Source organism: Apaloderma vittatum, unplaced genomic scaffold (assembly GCF_000703405.1).
Source record: "Apaloderma vittatum isolate BGI_N311 unplaced genomic scaffold, ASM70340v1 scaffold11997, whole genome shotgun sequence".
Lineage (NCBI taxonomy): Eukaryota > Metazoa > Chordata > Aves > Trogoniformes > Trogonidae > Apaloderma > Apaloderma vittatum.
In genome coordinates, this window is record NW_009725830.1 from 46788 (window position 1) to 58250 (window position 11463).

General features: G+C 38.8%; 1 protein-coding gene across 1 annotated transcript in view; it reads left to right on the forward strand.

Annotated features, from left to right (window-relative positions):
* Positions 1 to 10720, forward strand: part of FRMPD2 (FERM and PDZ domain containing 2) — a 38371-nt gene extending 27651 nt beyond the window's left edge. Inside the window, exons 19-29 of the mRNA XM_009873067.1 lie at positions 1112 to 1219; positions 1337 to 1453; positions 1951 to 2186; positions 2758 to 2862; positions 4170 to 4263; positions 4727 to 4854; positions 4971 to 5118; positions 6148 to 6362; positions 6985 to 7083; positions 8161 to 8525; positions 10657 to 10720. Coding sequence (XP_009871369.1) covers positions 1112 to 1219; positions 1337 to 1453; positions 1951 to 2186; positions 2758 to 2862; positions 4170 to 4263; positions 4727 to 4854; positions 4971 to 5118; positions 6148 to 6362; positions 6985 to 7083; positions 8161 to 8525; positions 10657 to 10720 — 1679 coding nt within the window. The remainder of the gene's footprint in view (positions 1 to 1111; positions 1220 to 1336; positions 1454 to 1950; positions 2187 to 2757; positions 2863 to 4169; positions 4264 to 4726; positions 4855 to 4970; positions 5119 to 6147; positions 6363 to 6984; positions 7084 to 8160; positions 8526 to 10656) is intronic.
* Positions 10721 to 11463: the final 743 nt, after the last annotated feature.

The following is an 11463-nucleotide window of genomic DNA, read 5'->3' on the forward strand; positions in this document are numbered from 1 at the left end:
TTACCAGGATTATCAGATCCTGGTGCTAACACTGATACTTGCTGACTCAAGCTGGGCAAAACCGTAAGCTTCTTCACCTCAGTTATTCTTCTTATAGAATGAGACTACCAATCTTTGCCAAGGACATAGAATTTCCGAGACTGAAAGGACTAAGCACATAAATCAGGAGCACATTTTTTCCAGAGGATTAACTAAGGCCACAAAGGTCAAGAGGACCAAGTGCTAAGAGTGGAATGAAAGGAACAAGGGTCTAGTTTTGTATCTGAAACACATGAAGAGTGATTTTATTTATCTTAGACCTTACACAGGGGTAGATCATGTTCTGCAAACCCTTCAGCTATTGCCTGGGTGGGTGCAAAATGTATACGCAAGCTTAACATGGATGTTTCCCGATTTATGGATTCTTATTTGGATAACATTTTTGTTACACGTTTTTGTTACACATTTTTGATACACTATCACACTGTATCCTGTTCTTCTGGACAAGTTTAGAGGACCGTCAGGTTTCATAGCTGACCATTAACACAATTAAACATCAAACTTCTAAGTGGTGCAGGTCTGTGTGGAATATCTTGATCCCAAACCCAATTGCTCTACCAGTTAGAAGAATGTATTCTGCAATAAGCAGAATATTCTGAGCTAGAATAGTGAAATTGAACTACTTGACAATAGATTTACTTTCTTTACATATCCATTAGAAGTTAGGGGCCTGGTCTAGGGGTTCTAGACTACATGATAAAGAACAATGTTCAAACTTATCTAATGAGGTTTTATACTATTTTCCTCCTGCAGGTGTTAAACTCTAAGGTCCACATAGTTTATGATTCTTCTAAGAAAGTAGTTGGAATCTTTAAAAATCCCAAGATAGGAAAGTATTTTATTGAGAAATTATATTTAAATAGCCACCAAAGTCACCAGCACACTTTAATTATAACATGAGCTTAAAGTTCTCCCAAATCAAGATCTTAATGCCATGTAAATCAGAGCTCCCCATTCTCCAGACTATGTATAAAACTTAAGCCATTGGAGAAAGAGCCTTTTACGCTCCTGATGTTCATCTTTTCTAATACTGCCAGTGTCTCTGCATTCTCATGCTATCTAATTTTTGCAGGTTTTGTAATTATTGGAGGAGAAAATGTAGGAAAATTAGACCTTGGTATCTTTATTGCTTCAATTATCCCTGGAGGACCTGCAGACAGAGCTGGAAACATCAAACCAGGTCATTGTACTTAGTTTTTATTAGAATTAAAATACTTTCATGGTTTAAAGCTAGCTACTCTGGATTTAATTCCTTATTTAGATCTGCTTTGTCTTGTTTTTATCCTTTTTTTTTAAGGAGGACGACTCATCTCTGTGAATAATATTAGCCTTGAGGGTGTTTCATTTAATACTGCAGTTAAAATCATACAGAATTCTCCTGATGAAGTGGAACTCATCATCTCTCAACCCAAAGGTATAAAAGCAAATGTGTCTCCTGGCTATGGAATGCTAATAGTTAACTCAGAGCACTGGTATTTATTAGGCACTGGGATGTAATAGTACTTTCTGGTTACTCAGTGCCAGTTATAATAACCATAGGCTAGCAGTGGAAATAGTCAACCTCTAGTCTGTATCATGATCTCTGTTCTACAGTCAGTGAGAGAAAAGTATGTTATGGGCTTTGTTGCTGAATATCAAGGGAATTTTGGCATTTTCTCGAATAGTTATGTAGTGAAGTAAACGCACTGAAGTAAACATGTGGAGCAAACATCACAGGCAGTGACGAAGCAAACACATTTCTTCACACTTATTAAAGTAGCATGCTTACAACGACTGACTAACTTTATAGACCTGATTTCCCAACCAGTTGATTTAGGAAGTTACTTTGTCCTCCTGTGCTGAGGTATAGTAGTATTTGCCTTCAAGTTTACTTACTGTGTGCATTCAGCTTATTTTGGTATGGCTTTACAGACATGTATGAAGACGGAGTAAATGAAGAAAAGAATCTATCAAGAGGAAATAGCACTAGCGGATCTGAAATCTCTTGTGTAGACAGTGGAAGAAAAAAGATTCAGGATTGTCATACAGCTATCCCCAAAGATGAGAACATAAATGTAGATGAACTTGAGAAGGCACTTTCCTGGAGTTTAGCACCAAAACTGGCTCCTAGAATTACAGTTCCTTCAGCTGATAGCCTGGATGTAGAGGTAACTGAGATATTGATACTGTTCCATAATATTATGCTTCACATGTGTCTCAACAACATGCCAGCTATATTAAGAATGGAAAGCAACAGCAAAATTTAAAAAACAGGGAAAGGAGAAAGAAAACGTTGGAAGATATTGCTTGTTAAATTACACTGGAAATGTGAAAATGATAGACATGTCTATGTGAAAAACAGGGAAACAGTTCCATAAAACGTTATTTAAAATTCTCTTATCTCTTCCAGTGGAGGTACAAAATTTGGATTATTTTCTTGCAATCTCTTAAGTTTTCAGTCAGACATAAACCAGAAACATTTTTTGTCTAGTTTTCTACTATTAGCCATCTCCCTTCTATACTCAGCTCATGCACATTTAGACAGATTTTATTTTGACTAATATTAGTGTAAGCTTGAAATAAAGTCAGGGATATAAATGGTGCCACTCCAGTCTTACAGTGACAGCAGGAGCAAACCCTTTCTTCTGGAAAGCCTCTTTTTTTTTTTTTCCCCCTTCCTTTCCCCCTCTTTTTAATTGAGATGCCATAGTCTTATTAGTGTTTATATTTTTGAGACAGGAAGCTGATTCTTCGCACTTACCATCTTCATCTGAAACCAACTCAAAGGAAATCTATACTGTGGAGCTTGTTAAAGAAGACGGGACTTTTGGAATCAGTGTGACTGCAAGTGTTACTGTTAATCTTTCAGTGTGTCTGTCAAACTGGCACATGACCAGGAAACACAGAGGGAAGTGTATTTATGTGGAACGAAGATGAAAGATAGGCTGATAACAAAAACTGTTAGCACGGCATGTTTCAAACCTAAGTGTCCAACTGATTGTCAGAGAAAGCATGAAGTTCTGGCTCTGCTCATTCCCTGGTTCTTGCCCACAGAGTCTGTGAAAGAAGTGTCCCAGCATAAAGCACATGGCAGTGCGAGCCCTTTTCAGCCTTACTCACTTTGAGAACAGGACCTACCGCTGAAAATGGTCAGGGAGGGACATAGATAGAGACTCTAGAAAATGCAGCGATGCAAAGAATTCTCCAAGTCATGACTGGTTTTGCTGTTCCCCTGGAGCTCCTGGAACTCAGAGGCTGTGTCTGTACAAGCAGATTACAAAGGACCATGGCATAGGCTCAAGTAGTGGCCCACAGGCACTGTTTAATTGTTGATGGCCTTCAATACAGCTTTGGCTTGTGCCTCAACAAGCAGTACAACCAGAAGCCATCAAATGGGATGTTTAGCTGAGTCAACTCAAGATATGCCATGCTTATTACTCTGAAAACCAAAGGTTCCTAGTCAGTTTTATTTCCTAACATAAGGAAATACAGTTCTCCACATATTTAAATGACCAGAGAAAGCAGCAGTGAAAACCATCTGCTGTATTTGAATAGTAATTCCTTGTCCTTGCTATCAAAGTTGAATTTATCCCTCCAGGCTGAGATGCCTTTAGAGTCCTTGCTGAAATGAAGTAGGAAGCCTACAGAAGAAATTGAGGGCTCCTTTTTCATCTGTACTTGGCCAGAGGATGTAGTAGGACAGAACATGACTGTTAGGTTAATTTGAATTTCTCTGAGCTATAGGCTTTCAAGTGGCTGCACAAGTCCAGCTATTGTCTGAAAGGTTAATAAATGCCAAATGGGTATGGCATAGTTTGGAAGCTGGGCTAGAGACTGAAAGAAAAATGAAGCTTCATCTTTATGTTAGCATATGGAAGAAAATTATGAACATTTAGTAAATGTTTTTGTATAGCCATGTAGAAATGCATTGCATTTTCCTGGGAAAATAAAACAAGATTACTGCCTAGGGAAGTATATTACAACTACATGGGACATTGGAGTATTATCCTCTTTCATTTTTTACCTATATTTTAAAAAATAAGTAATTCCTGAATCAGTTTCTTTGCAATGCATATGTAAGTTGCTCTGATTTTTATGAGAGGAAGAACATATAAAGATTCCACTCTAACCTGTGAGCACATGTTTTGCAGGGTGGAATTAACACTACTGTGCGTCACGGTGGGATATATGTGAAGTCAATTATTCCTGGTGGACCAGCAGCTAAGGACGGACAGATAAAGTCAGGTAACATGTCTGGTAGTAAAGTCTGGGTGGCAGATCTCAACATTAGTGTGCAATGTTTGCCACAGAGACAGTGAAACACATTTGGGATTGGAGGTCATATATTCCTCAGCCTGTCTCTGTCCTACAAGCAGACATCCCTCTGAAAACAACAGGAGCCCTCATACCAACCTTGTACTGATGCTTTATGTGGCTGCACATCAAGCTAGTGACTCTGATATCTACTTTCAGTGCTGCTATGATAACAAAATACTATCACTGCATTTACTTACACAATACCCTGGTACGTTTTAAGTGCTAGTTACAGAATGCCGAACCAATGAGCAGTATTGCTTTCATACAGCGTAACATAATTTAGCACACGTAAGCATGAAGATCTATTGCAATTTAGGCAGCCTCAAGATTTACACCCATTGAACTTGAACATCAGAGCAACCTGACCCTTTTCTTGTTTCCTTTGCCTCAGGTGATCGTCTGCTGGAAGTAGATGGTATCAGCCTCTGTGGCATCACCCATAAACAGGCTGTGGAACACCTTAAGAAATCCGGCCAGGTTTGTGTAATAGCAGAACTCAATAAGATACCCAGTAGCAAAGCTGAGCTGAAAGAAACTTCTCCCCCCCACCCCACGCAACCCCATTCTCCTGAAAAGTAAAAAGACTTAGGGCTCACTGTGTTCCATGTAACTGGAATTGTTCATCATTGTTCCAGATTGCCAAGCTGGTTCTAGAAAGGGGAAGCTACCAACTGGCAGAGCCATGCCCGACTGCTAATGACAGAAAGGAGGACCAAAGTACAGTTGTTTCTGAGGCAACATCCTTCACAGATGGTAGCAAGGACTACTGCTTTTTGACAGATGGTGAGCGATAAAAAGGGAACTCAGGGTGACTTCTTACAATGCGCAAATAAGGAATGAATGAAAATAGTTCTACAAAATTTCTGTGGGTTGGAAGGAAAACTGCACACTGAATAAAAATATAATGTGTAATATTAATGTTAAACTATTAATTGTCAAAAATCAATTCTGAAGAAAATATTTCTGACGTACTTAGAGTTACAGTTACTAGATATAGCCGAATTTATCCTAGGCAAAAATATTGTATCCCTCAGCTTTCATGCGACAGGGCTGGCAGGGGATGTCCCTGTGTCCCTTCGTGCAGGAGGCAGCTGTGCTGATATGTTACCAGTCTGTTCCCCAAGGGGAGCACCACCAGCACAACTGCTGATGCTGTGACAGTGGTGAAGCCCGGGTCAACTGCTGCCCCCCAGGACTGAAGACTGCCATCACTTCATTTCTTACAAGCATAAGATTCAGAGATCACTTTCACTGACTTTAGCCAACAAATAAATGCTGTTTCTTTTCCTGTAAGGCCATCTCCAAGTCTGAACCATACTTTTCTATGGGGCAGTTACTTCTCTACATTGTCCCTGGCAGAATGGGGTTCAGCTTCAAGTATGGTATTTGTGAAAGGACTGGTCTCTTGTTTTTGTCCAGAAAGAGCAGTAGCTCCTATTCTAGTTTATGCTGGTTAGTGCGGGACCCAAACTAATATCAGACAGCTAGGGAATGGTAAGATCCACCCAACACTTATAGAAGAATGTCAGAAAAGGATAGCATTTGAACCTTTTTATGTTGTTACAAAAGGCTTCTCCCTTTATGGGCCTGTACCAGATGACATAAGGTCTGTGGACATGTAGTGGAATAAAATGCAGCTCTTATTCTGCCTGTGCAATTTCAAGGGCTCACATGAGTTTTTCCATTAGTATGAGTAGACCTACCTCTGCAGCACACAGGCAAAAGGTCTGCTGAGGGTCTAACTTACATCAGCTCCTTAGGGGGTACATATGCCACGGCTCCCACTCTTTTTCCAATCCCTGCTTTGAACAGATAATACATTTGAAGTCAAATTGACAAAGAACTCTGGAGGCCTCGGCTTTAGTGTTCTGCAAATGGAAGGAGATGCTTATGAACACCTTGGAGGAGCTATTATCAGGATCAAAAGACTGTTTTCAGGGCAGCCAGCTGAAGAGAATGGCAAAATTGAAGTTGGAGACATCATTTTAGCTGTGAATGGAAAATCTGTTCAAGGACTCCTGTATCAGGTACCAGGCCATGTTATCACTGGGACTCCAGATGGGTAACGTGTCAATAAAGACAATGGGATGAAACTGCATTTAAACTTAATTATCACCAGAAAGAGTCAGAAAATATGTATAATGAATTTGATTTCTATGGAGGATTCTTCTCTAGAATTCTTATGAAGAATTCCCTTCCTAACAGAATTCTTATCAATTAAATGGTGGAAGAAATTCTGCTAACTTTCTATCTCTGATGCATAAAATCTACTGTTAGGTGCTCAACAGTTGCTAATCAGTTGGAAACTTTGTTCTAGACAAAGTTCTAGACACCTGATGCTGTTGTAATTATACATGCCTGTTTTCTTCCAGAAAAGAAAAATAATTAATTTAAACCTGTGTGTCTTGTCTGTTGGTAGAAAAAAAGTTTGTGAACAGAATTGGCTTAAAAACACATTCACATAAAAACTATGGTCGACTTACATCACAATCATACAGTAGTGAATTTTGGCCTCCAAACACTTTGGAGAGACACAAATACAAGGAATTTAGTATTCACAATAAAAATTGTCTCCATCTCAGTTGGTAAAATGCTATTTACTATAGACTATGTTCCACAAGAAATCTAATATTCCTTCCTCCTGCTTAGGATGTCCTGCACTTGTTGAGAGGAGCTCCTCCAGAAGTCACCCTACTGCTTTGCAGACCACCAAAAGGTGTCCTTCCAGAAATAGTGCAGACTGCCCTGGTAAGGCAAACTTTCTGTCAGTAAACGTGTTTCTGTAAAAACACCCAACTTGTTCCTGGAAACACACTACTACAGTTTCCATCCAGTCTTGAACAAGGCAACCTTTCCTCCAAGGCCCTCTATTCTCTCCCTTCCTGGCTTCCTTAGCAACCAAAATAATGGAAATCTGATAGATGTGAAACATGTTTATCCCAGTTCAACAACTTTTGAAGTGCACTGCTGTCATTGGAGTGAAGGGTCTACTAGATTCTGAGCCAGAAACTGAAGATATTCTCAACTGCAGATATTAAAACTCATGGGCTTGAGGTAGCTATATTACTCCCAAAAGCAGGAGGAAAATAAAGAACTTTTGCCATCCATGCTACCTCTTAATAAACTTAAATAAAAGAAATAAAGGTTTCAACTGGTTATTCAACTGCTTATTGATAGCAGAATCTGCAGAGTTAAAAAAGGGAAAGAAAAAAACAAACAGTAGAAACTGCAGAGACTAAAACAGTGCCATTAGGTGTACTAGCATTATTTTTCCTCCTTGACAACTCATGGACACATACGCAAGTACTCTTACAAAGATACTTGTATTCCTCTTGCTCCGTGCAGGATGGCCCACTCACGGTTCCACTTCCACTAGGATTTATAAAAGCTGTTCATGGACAGAAATAACTCTCAGAACCATCTCCAGATAACAAACTGGCTCCTGTTGCGCTCCTGCAATGTGCCCTTAGCTGACTTCTGTGGTCAGTTGCACAGGAGTCAAATCTGGAAGCCACTTCAATAAAGAGAACATAGACACAAAGTTGAGGCATGACAGGAAAAGAAATAAGAAAGTGCCACCTCTAGCAAAGAATTCATTGGGAAAAGTGAACTTCTGTCTGGAAATCCTGAAGAATGCAGACGATAAGCATAAAGACAAAACAGTTATTTAGTGAGAGAGTACCTCCCTCTATTTTTTCCCTCTCTTCCAGTTACCATTTAATATTTTTGTATTCTGATATTGCCTCTGGAAATTATTTTGTTCTTAAAGGAGAGAAGATGGGAGATAAAAAAGGTGTTACACTAACCTTTCCATTATTTTGATAGACTCCAGCACCATCTCCAATTAAGGAGTTTGTGGCAGAAATGCCAGGCCGCACAGAGGCAGGAAATAGTACGGATCAGTCTACCAGTGATGGAGGCAGCACCTCTCCAGACCTCGAAGACTGCTTGGATTCTCCAGAGGCAGCAGATTTCAGTGAGCCTCCTGAAGAGGACAGCTCAACTTATGAAGAGCAGGAAGCTGAGTTTCGAGAGAAGCCCATAGAAAACCTCATGACTTCAAGGGAAGGTTTTTATAAGCATCTTTGGAAGTTTCACCAAGAAGCTGCCAGTTCTGAAGTCTACCACTCCTTAGAGGAAGAAATGAAGCAGAACTGCTGCTCACCATCTGAATTTGCATGGGCCAAAAGGTAGGGAATACTGAAATCTGTTCTGCAGCCTTTCCTCAGGCTCTTAGAATTTTGAAAGTGAATTGCTTAGGTTTATTTACAGGGCTATCATCTGTTTCTAATCACTGCTGATTCTGTTTTACCATCTTATTCTGGCTATCCTAATCTGCTGTCTCTATTTACTCTCATTTTACTAGAAATTGGCATAAATCTACATTGTAAGACAACTGAATGGGTATTAAACTACTGTAATCCTGTTCAGCTGAAGCTGGGTGCAGTTACAAATCAGTAGACAGACTCTTACTGACTTAAATAGAAACTAAAGACTTTCTTATTTTTTGTATGATCTTTTAATTTCAATTTTCTGAGTTGACTTAAATAGGCAACAAAAAAGTCTTCCTTATTGCATGGTCTTCTAATTTCAAAGTTTTTCTGAGAAAATAAAAAACCTCAGAAGACAAACTGTGATCATGCAGCAAAAAAAGTAAAATATTTTCTGGTCTTCAGAAGCCAATAGAAGCCCTGAGCCAGAGGTCTTATACCATAAAATACAGTGCAAATGGACTTCGCCTCCTTTTGCACTCTTTAGGATACACCAGATACTTGCACACAGAAGACAATTCATTACATTTTAATAATCTTTCCCAGTGCAAAATTATCAGAACAGAAATGATTGGTGGAAAACCAAATTGAAAGTCTCCTAGAAGCCTTTAACTTACAGCTTTAGCAATTTCATCTAGAAACTAATTTATATTTTTCTACACAGTCACTTGAAATCCTTTTGTTACGCTTGACATTCATCAAGCACAGAACCAGGCAGTCAGATATTCCAGTCTCTGGGGAGTAACAGCGCTAGCTGACTACAATTCAAGTGGGGCTATAACAGCAATTCATACTTTTAGCTCCTCTCTCTTGAGAGGAGAAGCTTCACTCACGTTCATGAGTGAAGCTTCTGCTTACATATGTGTAGTCATATCTCCCTCTGCTGAGATTAAAACCAACAGAAACATGCCTGTAGCAAGCATATTTGCCAAGAGATACAGTTTCAACAAAACTAACTTTATGGTGGGAAAATATCAATTCCAAGAAAAGTTGGATTCTTCTCAAGAAGGAAGTTCTGAAATAAATGTTTTTGTTTGGTAGATTCTCAGTATCATTTAGTATGCATTTTCAAAAGGCAGCCAGAGCAGTTTAAGACAGCCTATATTTGAAACATAAAGTCAGTTTAGATGATCCTTCCTGCTAAAAACACACAATCTCCCAGAAGTAAATAGGAATTAATGAAAGCATTCCTTCTGAATAACAAAGAAAGTTCTTCAGATTGCTCAAAACTTTTCATGCAAATTTAGAAATCTTCACATGGAAAAGTCTTTTTACTCTTCTTCTCATTGCCACCAATAAGAGCCTTTGAAAAAGCTGCTTTGAAAAACTTTAACCCACAGTTTTCCCGTGAGGTCCATATGCAGGGGTCACGCGACTCCAAAAGAAAGTTGAACGTGCCAGCGGAGCTTGTGTATGGGCTTGCAGGACTAAGACTTCAATTATTTCCCACAGTGATGTACAGATGGGCTAGAAGCTGTGCTGTGATTAAGCCACTGCTGACTCATCGCCTTGAGCTTGTGTAGCTCTGCCAAACACCTTTCATAGCGTTTGAAGGTCAGTCAGCCCTCCACTAGCACATGACAGCTTCAATGACACCCACCAACATCCATTGAACTTACTCTTCTCTTTCCTGTCTCCAAAAGAAAGAAGCAGACTGCATTTGCTGCTATCCTTAAACATTTCTTTTAATGATCCCAGTCATATTGCCCAGTATTTTATCTGTTGTCCAGCTATTAAAGCATGAACTGTCAGCTTCACTCAGCTTTGCTGTGCCACTGGAAATAACTTATTTCCTCCCTGCACAGATAAAACTAACAGACTCGACTGCTTCCCTCACTGTGGGCATACGACATGAGCCTACATGTTTTTCTTATTTTCATTAGCATTTAAAAAATACCGTTGAAGGCTACCAGCTGTATTCAACCAAAATGTCTCCTTTGCTACTATGCTTTGTACTTTCTCGCCAACTATACACAACTTTTGAAATAAAAGTTTAACACTGGGGATCGTCAGTGATTTCATATAAGATATGCAATTTGTGTTCTTTTAGGTTGTGTCTGTTTGCTTGGGAGATGGTAGACAGTTCTGTTGTATCAGAGAGCAAAAGGGCCTAAGTGCTCTATATGAAATGACATGGCATCTTTGCTGTGTGAAGCATTAATGGGTTTTAGGATGAATAAGGATTAGCAATATTTCAATAAGGATTGATATGAGGAAAACACATTAAAAATATTTTAAGCATTCTATCAGCTTTAGCAGTGAATTTAATGTGAAACAATGCTATAGTAGTAATCTATTAGAGTTCATTAATGACAACAGCCAAACTAACATAAAATAGAGCAGATATGATTGCAGTCTGGGCTTGAACATCAAAAGTGCTGAATACTATGTTTCCAATACAGTGAAATAAAATCAATAATAATTTTAATTCAAGTAATTGAACAAATTCATTGATTTCTGTAGGACAATGCTTGTGCTTCAAGGCAAGCATAAGAAAAAAAGCAAGCGTACTAAGAGAAGTCAGGACTTGTATTTATTATGGAGAGACAGGAATCATTTTATATTTCATGTTTCTGGTCTGTGCTCTGTTTACCAAGGAAAGACCTATAGGAAACAGGAGTATGGCTGGCATTCGTTTTTCAAGAAAAATGCAGATATGGAAATTGGAGTAGTATTACAAGCATACCACTTACCAGACAAGTTGTTTATGACAGACAAAATAATTAATGGTCTAGCGATTATCCAATTATTGTTTTCAAGAAGCAACCAAATACTACTTAATGTCTTTAAAAAAGAGTACAAGATTTTGCAAAGGCTGTTTCAAATTCTGATATTTAAAAAAAATTTTTAACTAGAT